General features: G+C 34.4%; 1 protein-coding gene across 1 annotated transcript in view; it reads right to left on the bottom strand.

Annotated features, from left to right (window-relative positions):
* RNaseZ (ribonuclease Z) overlaps positions 1-22,939 on the bottom strand; it is a 239,384-nt gene that overhangs the window by 163,535 nt on the left and 52,910 nt on the right. Inside the window, exons 7-11 of the mRNA XM_090386608.1 lie at positions 18,379-18,441; positions 18,032-18,099; positions 7,694-7,752; positions 2,732-2,792; positions 228-279 (exon numbers count right to left, since the gene is read on the bottom strand). Of these exons, the coding sequence (XP_090242734.1) occupies positions 228-279; positions 2,732-2,792; positions 7,694-7,752; positions 18,032-18,099; positions 18,379-18,441 (303 nt within the window). The remainder of the gene's footprint in view (positions 1-227; positions 280-2,731; positions 2,793-7,693; positions 7,753-18,031; positions 18,100-18,378; positions 18,442-22,939) is intronic.

The following is a 22,939-nucleotide window of genomic DNA, read 5'->3' as shown; positions in this document are numbered from 1 at the left end:
GAAAAAGCATTTTGAATTTGTCTATCTAAGTGTATCTTTTTTTTCCAACTATATTTTTTACTTTTTAATCACAATTTTTTATTATTTTATTAGTTTTTTTAAATTAGGGAGCTCGTTCTGAATTATCATGTATTTCCAAAACTTCATGGTTCATTAATACTTCATAAATAAAATCAATTAAAATTTATGCCTATATTAAAAGAAAAATTTGTCTAATTTATTTTTACCAATAAATACTGGTCCAGGATCTTCAGGGCTTACGACTTCCTCTGACTTCACCTGTAATATATAAAGACATGATGAGGATATACATATTGTAAAATTTATTTAGATAAGTATTGTTAAGGCTTATATTTTCAACATAACATTCAACATGAAATAATCATGACATTTGACATGATTATTTTCAACATGAAAAAAATGACATTTTTCCACCTCTCAATACACTTCCCCAGGCCAATTTTGTAGAAGTCCTCTGACTGTCCTTAAAACCATGACTTGTCAGCAGAAATCACCTCTTCATAGACAGAAAAGTGTTTTACACAAAGAAAGGACTTCAGGACAGGAAAAAGAAAGAAATCCAATGGTGAAAGGTTGGGGGAAATGAGCAGAATGTTGCCATATTTCAAACCCACATTCATGGGTGCCACTCACTGCAGCATGTGAGGAATGCACAGGGGCATTATTGTGGAGCAGGTGCACAGTGTTTCCAGTCTTTTTTATTTTATAGCAGCACGTAGCTTTACAGGAGGTTGAAATAATAATGTGACAGCATCACTTTGCCAGCACTTAGTTGCACCTTTTCCTTTTGTTTTTTTTTTTTTGGGGGGGGGAGGTGATTATGCATACTCCCATTGTTTTGACATTTGTTTAGCTTAACGATCACAGTAATGGATCCAAGTTTCATCCAAGGTGACTAGCCATGAAAGGAACTCCTCTTGTTTTTCCTAGCACATCGACAACATTTCATGTGCGCATTGTGCCCTTTCCTTCTTCTGGTAAGGTCAGAAGTCTGGAAACTCATCTAGCAGACACTTTACTCATACTATTGATGGCTGATTTCTCCACAGACCCTATACTAATTTTAGCTGTGCAGCTAGTTCTTAGAATGATAATACAGCAATCTTCCAGGATTAATACCTCAATTTTTGCAACACTCTTCTATTAAACAGATATTGCTCTGATCACGTATAAGCTTTATTTTTAAATAAAAAATAAATAAAAATAATAATAAATAAAATACAAAATAATAAAACAAATTTTAATTATTTAAACATGAATATCAGTAAATTAGGTAAAATTTATTATCCTCAATGCTTATGTATTATGAAAACATGTTAGAAAATTTGACATATGATTATTGGAGCATCTATGCCATATCTATTGCAATTTTGAATGGTGGTTGTGAAGAATTTCTGTCAGAAATGTATATGAATTTTATGCAGGTTTTTATACAGATGTGTATTTTATATGAGTTTACATTTGGAAACATTGTGATGACAGTGACTGTATACTGTTTCAAACCAGTGGCCATATGGGGCATGGTTAACTTTGGAAGCTTATAATGCAAGGTTGTGTATTGTCATCACTATTTTGTTTAATTTATAAATTTTTATCCTCCTCACCCAGACGTTTGTACTACTATAAGCACTCAGAATATACTTTTTACTATCTATTTTTTCCCAACAAAGCAAGCTTTGGTATCTGATGATTGCCCCAATTACTTGAATTTCAAAGTAAAATCACAACCTTCCATGTACCTTTCCCCACCGGCTTTATCAGAGTGAATGGACAGTTCTGGTTTTTAGGATGAAAAACTAGGAATCTACTGGTTTGTTTGGTTTTTAGGAGCATTAGCAACTAAGGCCATATTGCTCCAGGATAAGCGGTGGTCATTCCCTGACCTTTCCGCATCCTCCGTATTTGGTGGTGATGGGCTCGAACCCCGGTCTAATCAAGAAGCGCGTGCTACGCACTGCTGCTCCTTCCCACCTGGCTACGGAGGCGCCCGGAACTACTGGTAATGGGAGATATAACTGAAGAAAAAATTTGAGGGGAAGGGGACAGTATAGTCAAGAAATTTTAAGCAGTGGTGATATATGAAATAAAATATGATATAAAATATGGTAGGCATTCTAATTCCTGATATAGCTAAAGCAAAGTAAAAAACTAACTGAAATTTCACTGAAACCAGAATTACTCTGCAAGGCTAAACAACATGTAACTAAACTATTAATGAATTGTACTAAAAAGTAAAACACCTAAATAAAATTATATAAAACTTTAATAACCAAACAAGGAAAAGGATAACTATACTGAAAAATGTGAAATTAAAGGGGATAAAAAACAAAACCATTAAACAAACTGTGCACTGTCCATATCAATGTAAAATAACAAAAACACAATCTGTATGGTGTTATGGATTACTGATGACTTAAATTAAATGCTATTACGATAAACTGATAAAATATTACCAAAACATATTTATCCCCCACAAAAATGTGAGAGGAAATTTAATGAATTATTTAAAAAAGGATGATACATGGTATTCTAAAACAAACTGCACATTTACTGGAATGTTATAAAACCTTATAACCATTCCAATAAATGCACATAACATTGATATTATCTTTTTTTTTTTTTTTTTTTAATTACTAATATCATTTGCAATGAAATTTTAAAAACTATTTTATTTTTATAAATTATGAATTAAGTGAACAAGATCATTTACCACTCGTCCATCTGTTAATGTAATATCTTTTCCACTTTTCAGCACTCCTAACAAAGGACCCCTAAGGAGGGAAAAAAAAAAACATATATGCTGTAGATCTGCTGACCAAAATAAAACTTTTAAATATAAAATATATGTTTTTAAAAATCATGCTTAAAAATGATATTGGCCTATAAATTTAATTTTTTTTCTAATATCTTACATGAAAATGTGATTATGGCATATTTGGGTATGAGAGTACACGTGAACAGGCGAAGTTTTTACAGCTCCAGCTAATAGAGAAGTTTTTCTTAAATTTTTGTTTTTTATTGACTTAAATTGGCATATTCATTTATTTTCTAGAAGTGCTTTATATTCCTAGTAATGATACTTAGTTTAATTTGAACTTAGATAAATATTTTGTAGGTTATTACTTAGTATCGGCAAAGGGTATCGTCCACAAAACTTGTCCACGTGTTGGACAAGTTTTGCAGCTGTTGCGAATGCTAAGTTTTAATTATATTTAACCATTTTATTAACTTAATTGTTTATATTAAATTATTTTCTATAAGTAGCTTATAGACCTAGTCAAGCTCCGTGGTTTATTTTGAATTTAGATAGAGCGATTTTGAAAGTAATCAATACTTAGTGTCCATAGATTTACCGTTCGCAAGTTACTGCCATTGTTATACGATACAATGTATACCCCGAAATAGACAGCTTAAGGTTTAACATAAAACTAGATAGTGAGTATAGTAGTATCAATTAATCAGTAAAATTTACTTATTTTATTAAATTTCATTGTCAATTAAATTGTACTTTTTTTAACTAAATGCATATAACGATCTAGATTTTACAAACATAACATTATAAATTAATACATATAACTTGACAGGAGATAAGAAAGTCATAATGTAACTCGGAGATAATATACTGAAATATGTATATATAGTGTTATAACTGCATTGAGATATAAGTTTAGGGTTGTATTTTGTATTGAAATTTTATTTGAAATTGAATAGAAATCATGACTCAGACCAGGGCAGCAAAGCAAAAGGCTCAAACTAATGGGAGTGCTGTGGCTCAGGGAAGAACTGAGGGGGGGGGGAGAAGCTGTCCACTGAATCACAGCCTTTTGAAATGCATGGCTTGTTTGATGTTTGTGAAGCAATCAGGAATTGGACACGATATTGTCAAAGGGAATATCTTTGGTTGCACGCGATGTAAGGAGTATGAGGAAATCAGGCACCAACTCAGCATTATTATGGGCCTATATGAGAGATAGAAGGACAGGGTGGATGCCCTCGAAGGATTTAAATTGAGGGGAAACACAGCGGCAACCCCCAAGGCAGAATGCACTGGTCACAAAGGAACTATTTGTTGTCGGTGACTCTATTGTCAGGGAAACGGGGAACATATTGTGCAAAAAGGATAGGTGGAACACGTCAGGATATGTCAGCCAGGGGCAAAAGTGGATGATGTCGTAGAGCAGATATTATCTTTTAAAGGCACAAAAGGTGATGTTGTACATGTTGGCTCTAATAATATTAAGAGTAGGAGACCGGTGGAATTACTTAACAAGTAAGGGTCAATGTTGAAAAAAAGCCATGAGTTAGGGCTGAATTTGAAAGTATATGTGAGAGCCTTGTCGATCAATTCGGCCCTGGAGAGACTGTGCAAGGCTCAAGTGGTAGAATTTTTTTCAGCCTGGTCTGTGCTTGTTAACAGACGAGACTGCTTCTACAGAGATGTGATACACTTAATAGAAAGGATGCAAGAATATTTGCTGACACTATTGAGGCAGAGTTAGGTGGGTCGGAAAACTGCTAGCTTAGGGGGGGGATACACAGACTAATAGATTAACAGTAGCCACTGGCAGAGGTGAAAGTGATTCTTGCACTGCTTCTATTGAAATGAGCAGCAGCCTGGAAAACAAGGTGCAGGGGATTCCAGAGACTGCTGGGAGTCATTTCGGAATAAGTACATACATGGTCTGTGTTAGGGTAGCTAAGAACAGGAACAAGTGCATGCATATTTGCGTATACACCAATGCTAGGAGTTTTGTAAATAAATTTGATGAATTTGAGGTGTTGGTCAAAACTTCAAAGGCAGATATTGTTGGGAGAACAGATACGTAGTGTCACACGGATATAAGGAATACAGAACTGGAATTTGGGGAGTACACGTGTATAGGAAGAATAGACAGCATAGAAAAGGAGGAGGCGTTATGCTATTGGTTAAGAAACACATAAAATCCAAAGAAGTACAGCCAGTCGACATGGCTGGACAGTGCAGTGTCGAGTCAGGTTGGTGTGACATAAGCACTGGGAAAGCAAAATTGAGAGTAGGAGTGTGTTATAGGCCTAATGATTCTGATGAGTATAATAAACAACTGTACAGAGAAATAGAGTGGGCCAGTAAATCAGTCTTATAATGGGGGATTTTAATTTCCTAGATATTGACTGGAATTTGTGAGTTGGTCACTCACATACTAGCAAGGTTTTTGTGGATTTATTGGATGATTGTTTTCTACATCAGCATGTTCGGGAAGCAACTAGAGGGAGTAATATTCTTGATCTGATTATCAGGAGTGATTCTTCATGCATTAAGAATCTGCAGATGCAGGAACCACTAGGTGGCAGTGATCACAATGTGCTGAAGTGGGATTTACTCAAGGAGGTAACTACCATCAGGGGTAAAGGGAAGGGTTATTGCTTTCGTAAAGGTGATTACGATGGTCTGAGACAGTATTTAAATTCTGTACAGTGGGACCAACTGATGATATTACCAACAGCAAACTCAAAATGGGAAGCATTCAAAGAATTAATCTTGGTAGCTACTAGGCTTTTCATACCAACTAAGAAATACTGTTCAAGATTTAGGGCTAAATGGAGGTCAGATGAACTAATTAGACATGTGGCAGAGAAGAAAAATGCATGGGATACACATAAAATAACAGGTGACACGGAAGCTTACAATAGATATAAGCTGGTGTGTAACCAAGTCACAAAGGAGGTTAGGCAGGCAAAGGCAGATGAGAAACCTTTGGCAAAGGATGCAAAGAAAAACAGCAAAGAGTTCTTTACTTATGTAAACTCTAGAAGGAAGGGGATGAATCAGATTGGTCCACTTGATATCGATGGTTCAACTGTTGATGATCCTGCTCAGGTAGCTAACAAACTAAATGAATATTTTGCAACGAAGCTCTTATAATTATGGCCAAGCAAACCCTTGGCCATAATTATAAGAGCTTCGTTGGACCCAGGGGAAGTACCCATGGATTGAAGATGTGCAAATGTGACCCCAATCCACAAAGGAAGATCAAAAGATGACACGGGTAATTACAGACCTGTTAGTTTAATTTCTGTTCAAGGGAAATTAATGGAGGCACTGGTTAAACAATCATTGCAGGATCATCTAGACAAGACCAGTTATAGCTCGGACACAGCATGGGTTTGTTAAGGGGAAGTCTTGTCTGACCAATTTTATTGGATAATGTGATGTGGTTACCAAGGAACTGGATGCAAAGAATAATTTTGATATCATATATTTGGATCTTAAAAAGGCTTTTGATACTGTTGCACATGGAAGACTGCTGCACAAATTGGAGTAGTGTAGCATTGGAGGCAAATTGCTGCTATGGATAAAGGGATGGTTGAATGGGAGAAGACAGAGTGGTAATCAATGGACACTGCTCTTCGTGAACTAATGTTATTAGTGGAGTCCTCCGGGGTGTTGGGTCCATTGTTGTTTTCTGCATTTATTAATATCAGGCTTAACGTCCAAGTTTGCAGATTATACGAAGGTCAGCAGGGTTGTTAATTGCCCTAATAACAGTACACTGCTGCAATAGGATCTAGAAAAGTTGAGCAGGTTGGCTGAGAGGTGGCAACTGAAGTTTAACATTGACAAATGTAAAGTACTGCATATGGGAAACAGTAACTCCAGAGCAATGTATCAACTGTGTGGTACCACACTGACAGTGCTAGAGAGTGAAAAGGACCTAGTGGTAATTGTGCAAGCAAATATAAAGTTTTCTGAGCAGTGCAGACTGTCTACAGAAGTAGCTCACAGTGTTTTCTGTCCGTCTTTGTAGTCGTAGAGTTTTGTTTCGGTCTCTTAGTTTGTCAGATCATTAGATCTCTCCTCTAATGTTTCATTAGCATTTCTTCAACATTTTCTCAAAGTTTTTACACACTGATCAGCCATTTTTACACATCTTAAAACTTAGAACAGTTTATTAAAATTGAAGACAGATAAAATAAACAATTAAAATAAATGTACATCGATAGCTTTCAGGCATAGGTTGCCTTTCTTCAGTCGAAAAACGTTAGTACAAAAATTAATAAAGAATGCCCAGTGTGGTGGTCATGCAAGGTGAACCGTGTGAATGGGTACTGGCAACAATTAGCAGTTGGAAAATTTGGGCAGCATACCTAAGCGTTTTATATATAGAGAATTTTAGGTTTGAAAAATAGGCTAACCAGGCTCAATTTTTTTCCCTTTTATAATGAAACAACTACCCAAATATGGTTATTTTGTTGTTAATGTTACTTCGCACTATATGCATAAATTGAGGCACAGTTGGCTGTGCCTCAATTTATGCATATATTATAAGAAGTAATTGTTTGTTTGTTTGTTTGTTTATGGGCTTTACGGCGTAAGGCCATAATGCACCTAACTATGAGAAGTAACAATTCAATAACTTTTCCAATGAATGATAACAAAAATTTTACTGTACACTACAACTATGCTTTATGAAAATATAAAATGATAATTTTTATCCATAAAAAACTTACTCTTAAGAATTTTATGATATACTCTTTTTTTTTTTTTTTTAATGCAGTTATCCAGTTGTTGTTTGAAATCACTATCATATTTTTGAAAATTTAAATATAGCTGCCCCAGCTTTCTACACAGCAGTATAAAAATAACTTTTTAAAACAGGTGTTTAAAGACTCACACAATTTGAAACAAACTTACGGAGGAACTCCCAGTTCAACACATTTTTCCAATGATAGACGGCCTGGCATTTTATGCAACTGGAAAAACAATAAATTAACCAAGGACTAAAATAGTGGAGGTTGCAGGCACCTTTCAGATTATTTATAAATTAAATAAAGAACATTTTGAAATTCTCTCCTCTCTCTTTCTCTCACATTCAGTAAATATTTTCGAACATTACTAAGTTAGAAATAATTTTAAATCTTGAAAACTAATTAATGCACTAACCATCAAATTAACAATTTAGAATACTGGATTAGGTGGCTGGTAGTGTTTTACAGACAGTAAATCAGGAGGCTTGACTCCTGATTCTGAACTGAGTGGCCAGATGTGAGGATGTAAGAGCACACATGCTTTGAGTGGACCATGGTTCAAGCCCATATGACTGTATTCATTATTAAAATAATTAATAAATACTCCTCTAATCTATGACTATAAGTGACTATTATTTATTTGAAACCTCAAGTTTCATCTTTGTTGAACTCATTTTAAAAATGAAGAAGAGCTGCTAAAAAACAGCTGTGAAAACCTGGTTTCAATGTTTGATACCCAGTCTGAAGATTTTTTTTTTTTTTTGAAGAATTAATATCTTGCAGATTAATTACAATAAAAGTGCACTGAAATTTGAGTGAATACATTGAAAAATAAAAAAAAAAAAAAAAACAGAATTTCATACACATGTTCTCTTCACTTCTGTTTGGAGAAAGTAATGGAGTCACTTGCTAAAGAAGGCAATGCAGGATCATCTAGTCAAGACAGAAGTATAGTTCAGACAGAGCATTTGATTGAATACTACAATGTAATCCCAAAGGAACTGGATGTAAAAAATAATATCGATATCATATACTGGATTTCAGAAAAAGCTGTTGATACTGCTGCAGTAAAAGGATGCTGTACAAATTGGAGCAGAATAGCATTAAGGGAAAGTTGCTGCTATGGATAAAAGGATGGTTGAGTGGGAAAAGACAGAGTGGTAATCAATGGACACTGCTTGTTGTAGACTAATGTTATTAGTGGAGTCCCCCAGGGTTCGGTGTTGGGACCATTGTTGTTTTCTATATTTATCAATGATATTGATGAAGATGTAACATGCATAATATCCCAGTTTGCAGATGATACAAAGGTTAGCAGAGTTGTTAATGACAGTAACAATGGTACACTGCTGCAATAGGAGCTGGAAAAGTTGGGCAGATGAGGCTAAGAGTAGCAACTGAAGTTTAATATTGACAAATGCAAAGTACCGTATATGGATAGCAGTAATCCCGGAGTAACGTACCGCATGGTACTACATTCAGGGTAGTGGAGAATGAAAAAACCTGAGGGTAATTGTGCAGTCAGATGTGAAGTTTTTTGAGCAGTGCAGGAAGGCTGCCGGAGCAGCTCATGGGGTCTTTGTCTATGATATACAGGAATTTTGGTAGCAAGGGATAAGGAGGTGATTATCCCTTTGTATAAGGCAATAGTTGGGCCACACCTTGAGTACTGCATACAGGTCTGGAGCACCATTTAAGGAAGGTTGTAGAGCTGCTGGAACAAGTACAAAGAAGGGCAATGAGATTGGTGAGTGGAACAAAAGTCTTTCTTACCAAGAAAGGGTTAAGTTCTGCAAATTGCAGAGACTGGAGACTAGGCATCTGCAAGGTGATCTTTGAATGATTTCAGCAAGCTCAATGCCGATGGGATTCTTCTTCTTGTTCAGATTACTTGAGGAAACATAAATTCAAATTGAGGAAAGACAGTTGCAGAATAGATGTGCAGATATTTGCCTTTAGCCAGAAAGTGACTGATTGCTGGAACAAAATTCCATTTGTCATTGTGGAAGTTGATAGCTTAAATTAATTCAAGGAAGAACTTGACAAACTTCTGGATTGAATGGATAGGTGGATGGGATAGTGTTGTTTTTTCTCTGATGGATATATGCTTGCTTTCTTGCTTCATATGCCACTACTAGTGCTAATGTCTTTTATACTCCAATCTCAGAATTTTTTTACCACCCCTCATACCATAGATAATTGATTTCAGGCTTAGTGAGTAGGGTTCCCCCCCATGGTTTGTTATTCCAGGATTACCGCTACACATATACAATGATAAATGCATTTATTATTTTTTTTTTATTAGGTACTGCATTTATCATTGTTAAAGTTCATTCAATACCACTTCTCAGCACATCTATCTATTTTTAGGTCTTGCTGAAGTAATATGTCTGATTGTTGTCATTGACCACCCTGCCTCATCTTCTGCATCATCTGCACATTAACATTAGAAAGAAAGGGATGAACCACAATGGTCTATTAGATATGAATGGCATAAGTACTCCTATTCAGGGTGCTGAAAACTGAATAAATATTTTACATCTACATTCACACATAAAGGTTTTAGGGATAGAGATACTAGACATACGTCATGTTATAAGTGGGAACTATATGATATTGTGATGATAACTGAAAGGAAGGCAGAAGAGAAACTGTTAAAGCTAAAAAAATAAGACACCGAGGGGGAGGAGTTGACAGAGTCCATTCAATTATATTAAAAGAAGAAGCAAGAGAGGTAAACAAAGCTTTCATTATAAGATGAGGAGTCAGAGGAAGTCCTCTGACTCCTCTTATTATTATAATGTAATTAGATAGCATGCACCAGAGCTGTAATGCTCAATACGTTCTATGTTGATATCAATATTTGAAAAATAATAAGAGAAGTTAACCTCAATATAGTACGTAGAACACTTCCGTATGATACTCTCCAGAAATTAAAACAAAAAAATCGAAAAACTTACATTAGAGTAACAAATAGTTTAAAAAATAAATAAAAATCAATTTAACACAATAAAACTCAATTTAACACAATTAAAAATCAATTTAATGCAATTAAAAATAAGAAAATCAATTAAAAGAATTTAACAAAAAAAATTAATTAAAAGAATTTAACGAAAAAAATTGCAAAACGATTTTCCTTCCTGAAGCTAACAATGCTTTTCGACCATATGTCCTGATCACAGGAATGAATATTACCGAATAGGGGTGAGTACGAAACTTAAACAGGGATTATTTGTCTTCGCGCATGCACGTAAAGCCCACGAATCGGAGATGGGATATGGCCGATGAACATTAATAGAATTTTTGTGTAATTTATTTCTATGGTTTCTGCAATTAATAGTCACGTATAATTACGTTGGACACTAAGTACTTTGGCCTCATTAAATAAAAAAGTATGTTTTTCGTTAACGTCATGAAAGGCTAATTCTGACGCTGCTGAACGAGAAGCACAAACTGAGGCCGCATGTTGATTAACACGAATATTCAAAGGAAAATGCGTCGAACCCTGATAAGACGAGTCACAATCACCGCAAGAAATGTTTTATACCAGGTCATTAATTTGTGTTGCGAACGAGAAAAGGACTGAGTGAATGTTCAGTATAGTGTGTAATTTCCGTATTGGCCTGACCACAATTTTAAATTCGGTATCTTTAAAGAATCTGTTAAGCTGTTTGTGCCACTGTTCAACATATGGGACAGAAATAAAGTATTTTTGATATTACTATTGTTGGTTCGTGTAGTATTTTGTATCCTATCCTTAGCTTGTACCCTAATTTGGTTTATTGTAGCAAAGGGATAACCCCTGTTTAAGAATTTTCTGGTTAATATTTGTATTTCTGAGCCCAAAGTAGATTCCATCATTAAATTTTTGTAGGCATTTAGAAATTGATTAAAGATAATCGATCTTTTGTAGGTGAACGGGTGATAGCTGTTATAAGGTAAGCATACCAGTGTTTGTAGGTTTTTAATAAATGTTAAATTGGATTTTATTCGAGTCCTGAGTAAGCGTGAAATTTAAAAAATTTAATTACTTTGTATCCGAATCCTCCCTTTCCAATGTAGATTTTAGCCTAGAATGAATATCATTAAACGAATGTAAAATGTCTTGGATACTACTACTACTACTACTACCGGTAATAACTAGAACACTGTCTAAATACCTCCCATAGTATGTGATACGGGGTCGAAAAGGCGTCAAATGTATATGCTCAATCATTGAGAGATAGATCTCCGATATTAAGCCGCTCAGGCTCAATCCCATTGGCAAACCAAAAATTTGTTTGCACACTTTGTCCTGAAAGGTGATATAGTTGGCCTCAACTAACAGTTTAATTAAGTGAAAAATTTCCTTAATAGTAAGCTTCATATAATTAATCAGTATCGAGTTATTATTTAACACATCCCAAATAATATCTAATGTGTATTCAATGTTTACATTCGTATATAATGAGGTAACATCTAGTGAGAATAAATTGTCATTATCACCAAGTATACAATCCTTAAGGTTATTAAATAATGTACTGTAGTTCTTAATCCCAAATTGCCTAAAGGGTTTTATAATGCTATATACATAAGGATGTGTGGCTAAGGATGAAAATGCCACGTTTCTGTAGGAAACATAGGCCGAATAGGAAATCCAGTCTTCTGACCGAAAAGTGCAGGAATATTGTATGTTCTGTGCTTTCAATTCCTTTAACCGAGCCATATTAAAACGAAAAACATACTTTTTTATTTAAAGAGGCCAAAATACTTAGTGTCCAACGTAATTATACGTGACTATTAATTGCATAAACCGTAGAAATTAAATTACACGAAAATTTTGTGAATGTTCGTTGGCCATATCCCATCTCCGATTCGTGGACTTTATGTGCATAAAAAAAAAAGGTAAAGTGCAGCCATTATTAACCCACTGCAGGATGGAAGTCTCCTCAACAATTCATGCTGAGGGAAATGGACCATAATCTGCCACGCTGGTCCAGTGTGGGTTGACAGATCGACCGTATTCAGCAATCAGGGGCTACCCCGGTCTACCCAAAGAGCGTGTGCTACTGCACTCCCATTCCTGACCACTCGGCTATGGAGGCCATTACGCGAAGACAAATAATCCCTATTTAAGTTTCGTACTCACCCCTATTTGGTAATTTTCATTCCTGTGATCAAGACATACGGTCGAAAAGCATTGTCAGCTTCAAGAAGGAAAATCGTTTTGCAATTTTTTTCGTTAAATTCTTTTAATTAATTTTCTTATTTTTTAATTGCATTAAATTGATTTTTAATTATTTTTTAATCTATTAGTTACTCTAATGTAAGTTTTTCGATTTTTTCGTTTTAATTTCTGGAGAGTATCATATGGAAGTGTTCTACATACTATATTGAGGTAAACTCTTATTATTTTACAAATATTATAATGTAAGGACCTCCTCTGCTTGGAGTCAGAGGAGGTCCTTACAGATCGGAGTTGTGCAAATGTCTCCCCTATTCACAAAAGGGGAGATATTTATGCATCTCTTCTGGTGAAGTGAATAAGTACAGACATGTAATCTTAACTTCTTCCTTAACCACTGACTCTGTTATTAGGAAGTATGAAGTCATCATACTTCCTAATAACAGAGATATTGTAGAAGTAATGCAGAAGTATATAATTTAAGTATACAATGTCAAAATTATTTTTTGACATTGTATACTTAGATTTCAGTAAAGCTTTTGATATTGTTCCACGCGAAAGATTGCTGTACAATTTCGAGCAGTGAAATTAAGGAGAAGTTACTATTATCAAGGCATGGTTAAGAGGCAGAAGACAGAGAGTGGTTATTAATGGGCACTGCTCTTCTTGGTGTGTGTGCATGCACGTGCTGTTTGTTATTGTTTGTTTGTTATTTGGTTTTTAGGAGCATTAGCAACTAAGGCCATATTGCTCCGGGATATGCGATGGTCATTCCCGGACCTTTCCACATCCTCCGTATTTGGTGGTGACGGGCTCGAACCCCGGTCTAATCAAGAAGCGTGTGCTAAGCACTGCTGCTCCTTCCCACCTGGCTACGGAGGCGCCGCCGTGTGTGTGTGTGTGTGTGTGTGTGTGTGTGTGTGTGTGTGTTTAACGGTGCATAAGCTACACTGGCTATAGTGTGCCTCTGCTCTTCTTGGACTGCTACTATTAGTAAAATCCCCTAGAGTTCAGTTTTCCATGCCAAAAAATGGAAGATTAGGAATGTATGTAGTCTGACCAGTCAGAGTACATATATTTGTCTGTTTAGTACAGATGGGCCAGTAGGACAGCTCATAGCACTTTATCATTGCTATATGGGAATTTTAACAACAAGGACAAAGAGGTGATTATCTCATTACCTAAGGCAATGGTTAGGTGGCATCTTGAGTATTGCATGCTGCTCTGGAAACCTCATTTTAGGTAAGATGTTTGATGTAAATCTGTTAGAATGGCTGCAGAAAAGAACAACATGATCAGTCAGGACACAAGATGATAGATACTCTTATTACAAAAGGTTCAGCTGAGACCTAAATGAAATATTACAGCATTAAATATGTTAAGTAAACAATGTTGATGGCACTCTTCCTCTTTCTTGGAAGACCCAAGTAAAGAGACAAATTTAAATTGGAAAAAGATGGTTGCAAGACAGATGTGCCAAAATTTGCTTCAGTCAGAGACTAATTGATCATTGGAACAAACTTCTTTGTGGAAGCAGTAGTTTAGATAAATTTAAAGAAAATTAGACAAATTATTAGAGAGAATGAATAGATGTGTGTTTTTTTTTTTTTTTTTTTGGGTGATGCTATATAAGCTTGCTTTTTAATATCATTTGCCACTACTAATGCTTTGTTGCCTGTTTTTGGACCTTTTCAATTATTTTGTACAATGGGATTCTAACCTTCTAACTCTACAAGCAAACCTTTTATAAATCATCAAGAAAGCACCTTTAATAAATCAACAGGATACCATGGGCTCCTTGCTTGCCACCTGTCCAGATTGCATGTAGAACTTTATTGGTACCATGATCCCAGTACCAATTCTTAAGGAAATTCACTTTTAATCTTAGCCCAATCTGAAGCATAACAATTAATCACACGCCCTGCTACCTGCCCTGTTTCTGTTCTGCAATATAAATGTAAAATAACATTTCACTAAAATAGAAAATTCACTTATCTGGATATTTAGGAATAAATATTTCTAATATGCTTATGCCAATAAAGACACAAGAAAGAAATGTTTATGTTTAAAACTTATAGTGCTGTTGAAGATAACATGAACACAGCATACCCATGCTATCTTCAATATTTTTAGTGAAATAAGAATAATATTAAGACCAAAGCTATGTGAGAAAAGAGAAATAGGTGGACCTTTCTTATGGAATTACGGAAAACACTGAGCAATAAAAATTAAATTAACATATAAACTAATATTATTATCAACGTAGAACATATTGAGTAGTACAGCTCTGATTCATACTATCTAATTAACATGTAAAATAAATCATAATCATACTAAAATAAATATAAACAAATAGATATAAACACTAAGGATATGTAAGATAGAAAGAACAAATAAAAAATAAAATATATAAAAAACAAAAACATTTAACTTACTGGCAATAACTTCAACAAAAAATAATACAGGTGATGGCAGTGATACAGGAGAATGATTTAGAGAGATGTGATCCTCCTGAATATCTATCAAGGAAGGTGACTTATTAGAGTCTGCAGAGGAAGAAAGTACAGTTGTGATGTGCTTAAAGAAAATCATTATGGATGCCTGATTCATCTTTCATTGCAAATCACTATTGGTCTCTTAAACATCTCCAGTCCTCTTTTATATTTTAGACTAAGCTCCATCAAAAGGTCTATTTCATACATCTTGCTAGTTGGAGCCTTAGACATTCAAAATCTCTGCTAGTGACTTAAGCAAAAAGTAAGGCTTTTGAATCACATCCACTTCTTCCATCTCACTTATTCTAAGTCATCAATCATGCTATCATTACACATTATACAAAAATCTTATGTTCCTTCACACTTCCCCTATCGACAAGAGGCAATTCAAATCTTTCACCACCCCAGGCATCAGCTTCCCCAAGCATATATTCCAAGTTGATGTGGCTTGGTTGATATCAAACCATCACCAAAAGATTCCTTTTGTTACACAGTGAGTGATGTTTATGCTTTTTTTTTTTTTTCCCAGCAATCACTGACAAACAGAGGATTTGCTCTACACCTGGTTAAGAGTCTCACAAATGTGTGGTGGGTGTAATATGACTTAAATGTTATGACGGCCATTTAATGGACAGGTCTCGTCTAAATTACTTCTAAATCTAAAAATTGAATCAGTTGTACATAACCTTCACAACAGTTTGGTAACTAAGTGAAAAATAATATGTGATGTGAGTAGAGAATATTCTCCAAGGGATTATTTTTGAGAATTATCCACTGACAGAATGGGATGCATAACAGTTTGAGATCCATTGGTGGAGCATCGCTCAGTTTGAGACCAAACTTTTCTAGAGTATCTGTACAAAGATAGGTAATATGAGCCAAGAGCTCCCTGGAGTATCTACAGAGATGGAGCTGAATGCATGGATTTCTCCATTATATTAGGAGTTACAATAAGGGCAATAGGATGATAATAGAGTGGCAGAGCCTTGGCTTCCTTCTTAAGAACTAGTTGGATATGAGTAAATTTCTATATAGAAGGCTGTTAACGCACATCATTTACCATACTTATTGAAGGAGATTTTAGTTTCCATTTCAACACCAAAATGTTTATTATGATTAAAAGAATTAAATTTTATTAACTTACTTTTATAATGAACTCCTAGTTATGTTAAATGACAAATGTAGAGGACTGTTATACTGAATTATTTATGTTAATTCACTAAAATATTATTAATTAAGCTAATGTTCTTGCAATCAGTCATGCCTCCATTACAACTGCTTCAATATAACTTCACTGGCATTATAACTTCAAATGAGTCTTAGAGATACTAATATTTCCAAAGTGGCACACATGTTGCAGTAACTGCTGCTCACTGGTTGTATGTTTCTTAGTAGCAAGAGTCAGAGTAAAATTAAGCTGATATACAGTGATTGGACATACTCTGTATAAAGTTGTATTTGCAGTTCAGTGACTGAATTACAGGAAGTGTTTGGGACAATACAGTAAACCCCCGCTATTCGCGGGGGTTATGTTCCTGAGAAATGCCGCGAATACCGAAAACGCGAATACTGAGTTATGGCTTCCATAGTAATAAAGGGGTTCCGTTCCAAAGTATGAAATATATAAGAAAAACTAGTCTAAAATTTTGTCTATGTATGTATTATATGTACCTTCATAATATGACTATGTACATAGACAGTACATAGTGAAATGCAAGCATATGGCATTGAAATGAAAATAAGAAACAATTTAATATTAAATGTAATATTTATTAGAAATTTCAAACAAATTTTTCAAACCAGCGTCTTTGCTAGCTAAAAAACCTATCCCGCCAGTGCTATCACCAGTTTCGCTAAAGCGTTGATAAGGAGTTTTGCGTTTTCACGAATGATGAGTGAATTTAACGGAATTTTATTTTGAGTTCGGTCTTCTATCCACAGATTTAAAGCTTTTTCCATTTTTTCTAATTTAACATCACAAGTTACAGAGCAAATTTTTGAAGCAATTAGCGGGTTTTCACGGACACTACGGCGGATTTTTTCTTCCGATTTTTTGATTGATCGTACCGTTGACTCATTGATTTTATAATGTTTTGCCACTGAGGAGACACTTTCACCATTAGAAATTTTATCTAATAACTCAATTTTATTCGCTAATGTCATCACCTTCTTTGATATTTTCACATTTCTCTTGTTATTTGTAGTCATATTTTTGTAGGGGTTAGAAAGAACTTGTCCACAATAAAGTCACTTTCTTCCGTTAACACACTCGAAAAAGTCTGTTTTACACTGCAAAACGGTAGATTTATCACTTTTTTAAGCATATCAATTTATAAATTGATAAATTTATTCAATTTATAAGCATATAAATTAAAAGCAAACGACGAAACCTTCCATAACAAGCGCATAACACATATTGAACAAGGATTAGCGAGAAACATTCACGCTCGCGATTTTGTCACCCCTCTCCCCCCACCCACTGAGCGCTGTTTTGACTGGGAAAGATAATTTTAGCCACGCCCATGTTTTTTTATGGCGGAAAATATTCACGGCGCTTTAAAATTCACATTTTTTAGGTTTCATTTTATATTAAATCGGCGATCGCGAAACCGCGAATACAGATACCGCAAATAACGGGGGTTTGCTGTATTGAATATTTTTAAAGACAATATCAGTTTCAGAAAATGGGAGTGAAATACCCATTTTTTGAAACTGATATACTGATGTTGCAGCTTATTACTAAGGAAAAAAAAAAAAGTAAAAACTGAAAACTTTATATTATTAAAATGTATACTTTTTTTTTTTTTTTCCCATTCTATTTTAAGAATTTTAAACCATACTTTACCTTACATATATAAGCTATACACATATCTTCGCTGTTTGAAGGTGATGCAAGTTTTCGCTTTTTATTTGCTGTTATAAAGGGGAAAAAAAAAATTAACTTCTTCGCAAGCAGGATACAGATACCGCGAATAGCGGGGGTTTGCTGTATTGAATATTTTTAAAGACAATATCAGTTTCAGAAAATGGGAGTGAAATACCCATTTTTTGAAACTGATATAATGATGTTGCAGCTTATTACTAAGAAAAAAAAAAAAAGTAAAAACTGAAAACTTTATATTATTAAAATGTATACTTTTTTTTTTTTTTTCCCATTCTATTTTAAGAATTTTAAACCATACTTTACCTTACATATATAAGCTATACACATATCTTCGCTGTTTGAAGGTGATGCAAGTTTTCGCTTTTTATTTGCTGTTATAAAGGGGAAAAAAAAAATTAACTTCTTCGCAAGCAGGAAAAGATCATTTCAGACATTAAAAATAATGAAATAACAGAATTATAGAATTACTAGTAATTCTGTTAGTCTAAATACTAAATAACTTTTGATGTAGTCTAAATAATGAATAACTTTTGGTGTAGTCTAATAGAAGAATACCGAAATGAGGCAAAACACACAGTTTGGAAAGAAAATTTATAAAAGAAATTTATATCGTACATAAAGCAAAGATCAATGAGTTTGTATTTATTATTTTTTTTTTTCTACCTGGCTGAATATCTTTTTATGAATAAACCTGGCTGAATGTTAAAATACCAAGAATGATTTGGATTAAGTAATATTTTAATCACAGACCATTTACATCACTTCCTTCTTTTTATAAAAAATTTCAAATTTTAAAATGATGCACTGCCAATTGATGAATTTGTGCCATCTCAGCATTTATATCAGGGGTCAAAGAAAGGATGAGGGTAATTATACTATACAAAACAGAGAATTATTATTATTGAAACTATACATTTAAGCCTGACCGATATTCATCCCCAAAACCTTTTTTGTCTCTCTAGAAGAAACTTGAACAAAGATAATATACCTATAACAAAGATAATTAACACACAGAAAGCTAATGCAAAATTCTGTTATCATACTGAAAAAAACAACAGAAACATTACAGCTTTTGCAAAGCTGATGGGTGAAACTTCTGCACTCTCAGATCAACTATATTAAGATACATGTGTGCTTCAAAGATGGAAAAAACCAGCACAGAATATAATCCTCTCCCAGGATGTCCAATATAAATTACTGATACAGTAATCTGTTATCATCCTTAAAGCAAGATAAATTATATGCAAAAAACTGCAGCGGCCTAGGATAAGTTATGGAAAGCATTTTCTGAAAGAGCAACAGTTGTTGGTATTAGTAGTGAAAGCTGGTGGAAAGAAGCAAGCTTAAAATACAGTATCAACCATTAAAAAAAATAATACTGTTCACTTTATTTGCTATCTTTTCTAATAAACTGTCTGTTCCTCCTTTAAATTTATTCAAACCATTTAGTAATGGCATGCATTTGTTTTGATACTCAGAAAATCTGCAGGGGCCTTGGATAAAGTTATGGGAAGAATTTTTTGAAAGAACATTAGTACTGTTAAAATATACTTTGTGACAGCATTATGAATCAATGTTGAATCTGTGGAAGCATCCTATTTACCTAGTTCCAAATGTATTAATGTACATGAAGGACTATTTCTGTGGCTAAGGGTAGACCACTTGATTGGATTTTTCATTGGCAGCATATATAAATTTAATTATTTATGTATACAGGAACTCCCTGACTTACGTAATACTCGACTTACAGACATTTGACTTTACGCAAGTTTTTGCCAGTTGGTGCAAACTTAAAAAAATCGTGGAAACATATTTTGCATCCCGTAGGAATAAATGGAGGTATTGTGAAAATATCATAATGTGAACTCATAACACTTTTTTTTTTTTTTTTTTGTAATTTGTTCCAAGTCCTTGGAAGTTGAAAATTTCACTATATTACTAAATTAGTTATCTCTCTAAAAGGTCATATTTATAATGGAAATTGCACTACCCTTTCATTGTTATCATATGTTCCCATTATAAGAATCAATTTTGAACGCCTTTGTGATATTTTTCTAAAGCATGTTTCTGGAGGTCATGACCATAAAACAATAAAAACAATATGCACTTTCCGGTTTATTTGGCTTTTCTGTTAGTGCATATAATTATAAACGGGTAGTAAACTTGATCTTATTGCATTTGCAATAATACCGATAACTGGAATTGTGTGGATTTTTACGCTATTATGGTAAAATGTGTTCCCCTTCACAAAAAATCTTCAATCATACAAAAAACAAATTTTCAGAAACTTCTCCTCATTCCTATTTACATATTACAATGATGAAGGGAAAGTGACCAGGGAAAAGTGCAAGTGGTGGTAGTGCCAGGAAATGAAACAAAATTGATTTTGAAATGAAGATGAAAATGATTAAGAAGTACGAAGCAGAACAAAGTTTGTCATCTATTGCAAGGGAATTAGGCCTCGCTGCTTCAACAGTGAACACAATTTTAAAGGACAGTGTGCGTATAAAAGAACATGTCAAAGGATCAATGCACATATAAGATCAACAGTGATCACAAAACAGCATTCAGGTGCTATATCGAAGATGGAACAGCTGTTAATAATATAAACTCAGATTCAGAAGCGAGTGCCCCTGAGTCTAATGGCCATTCAAGCAAAAACAACAAGTATTTATAATATAATGCCTAATATAATATAGAATATAATGCCAGGTTTCAAGGCATCAAAAAACGGCAACGCTCTTGCTTGGGGCTAATGCAACGGGAGTTTACAGATTAAAACCACTGCTTGTGTACTATTCTGAAAATCCTTGTGCATTTAAGGCATCAATAAAGCCACCCCTACCCGTGCATTTCTGATCGAACCAGAGAGCATGGATAACAATATCTTTCTTTAAGGATTGGTTTAAATGCTGCTTCATTCCTGAGGTTGAAAAAGTATTGTAAAGACAACGACATTCCTTTCAAGATTTTGCTTCTCTTAGATAATGCTCCTGGACATCATAGGCATCTAGATGATTTCAATTCGAACATGAGTCATATTTCTAATGCCAAACACGACTTCACTCATCCAACATATGGATCAGAGTATTATACTATTTACTATACTATTTACGCACAACATTTGCTCAGGCATTGTCTGCAGTAGATGATGAGAAAAATTTTATGTTGAGACTTCTGGAAATCTTACAATATTTATCACACCATCTTAAACAATAACAAGGCCTGGGCGGAAATTACTAAAAGTTGCTTAAATGGCACATGGAAAAAAATATGCCCACAGCACATAAAAGGCTTCAAAGGATTTGAAAAATACAAATCATACAGATAAGACTGTAAAGGTTGCAGAGCTACTTCAGTTGGAGATTGATTCCAAAGACATGGAGGAGTTAATAGAGGAAGAAGAGAAGGAATTATCTAACGAATAACTTACTGACTTTCAGGCAGTGATAGTGAAAGAAGAAAATGTTGATGAAGCTCAAGATAAACCAAATGAGGAGCCGAGACACTTCTTCACCAGAGAGATGGCAATGGCAAGGTTTGAGAAGATGGATCCTGACAGCAAACGATTCTTAAAAGTTAACAGAGGGGTGGTGGTAGTGGTAGTGGTAGTAGTAGTAGCAGTGGCATGTGATGCAAGAAAGCAAGTGTATGAGCTATGGGTGAATGATATTAAAAAAATTCCCGAGTTACCCTGAGAGAGAGAGAGAGAGAGAGAGAGAGAGAGAGACAAAAAGTAGAAGGGAATCACCAAGAAAGAAAAGAAGAATAATGGTATGCTTAGAAAAGAAGAATAATGGTAAGAATAATGGTAACAGCTTGCTACAAAGAAATGTATGATGAAAAAAAAAAAGCCAACTTCCAGTCGGCCATTAATATGTTCTTTCGTAAGGTTGAGCGGCCGCCCCCTTCTAAATCTCCACAGTGGTGTACTTATCAGCTGAAGACGTTGATTCTGGCAATGACGCTCGAGAGGTAAAACTTACTGATGTTATGCCTGTCTCCTCTCTTTTTTGTAATTTTTAAATTTTTTTAAATTGCATGCTTTCATAATTTTTACTGCGCATGAGATAAAAAATTGAATAAATATAATAAATAATTCTATTTACATGTTCGTCAAACATTTCCTTTTTGATTCAATCAATTCAGTGAGCACAGTTGCAAGTGCTGCACAAGCATGGAGGAAATTCCTATTTACATAAAGTTCCACAGAACGCAACCCTTAACCCTTACGTAAGTTGGGGAGTTCCTGTAGCGTGTATAAGTCAATATATTTATATTCCGTGGAATGCAACCCTTATGTAAGTTGGGGAGTTCCTGTAGCATGTATAAGTCAATATATTTATATTGTATATAAATTTAATTATGTATAGTGTGTGTAATAAGCCTATAATATATACATACTGTATAATTTAAAGTCAAGATTAAAAATTGCATTATGTACGAACAGAGTCAGTGGGATTATCAACACTAAGTTTTAAATAAACATTGTTGATAATTTCCTTCGCTTGATGCGATAATTTAGCATCTTCGGTGAAATCTTTGAACATGTTGTGATTCAGAGAACTAGTCGCCATGTGAAGAGTGCACAGAAACTTGTTATGCATCACTCATTTCTATAATTTTTAATCATGCTGTATGCAAAACTTTTTGTATGATTGGTATAGATAAAGTTTTAACTTAATCAAATATTTATAAATGTGGTATTGTTTATTCAAAATTGAATCAGCAGATAGAAAAGCTCTTCTAACTATATTTTCTTAAGCAGTGACACAACCAAGCTTCACCTCTCCCACAAAGGCAAGGAAGCAAGTTTATCTATCTAAATATACGCAAAATAACAACAAATAAAATCAACTAAGAAATGAT

The sequence above is a fragment of the Mastigoproctus giganteus genome, chromosome 12 (assembly GCF_048544385.1).
Source record: "Mastigoproctus giganteus isolate SK-2022 chromosome 12, ASM4854438v1, whole genome shotgun sequence".
In the NCBI taxonomy this organism is placed as follows: domain Eukaryota; kingdom Metazoa; phylum Arthropoda; class Arachnida; order Uropygi; family Thelyphonidae; genus Mastigoproctus; species Mastigoproctus giganteus.
Note: the sequence above shows the minus strand (reverse complement) of the source record. Positions and strands in the feature narration are given on the sequence as shown.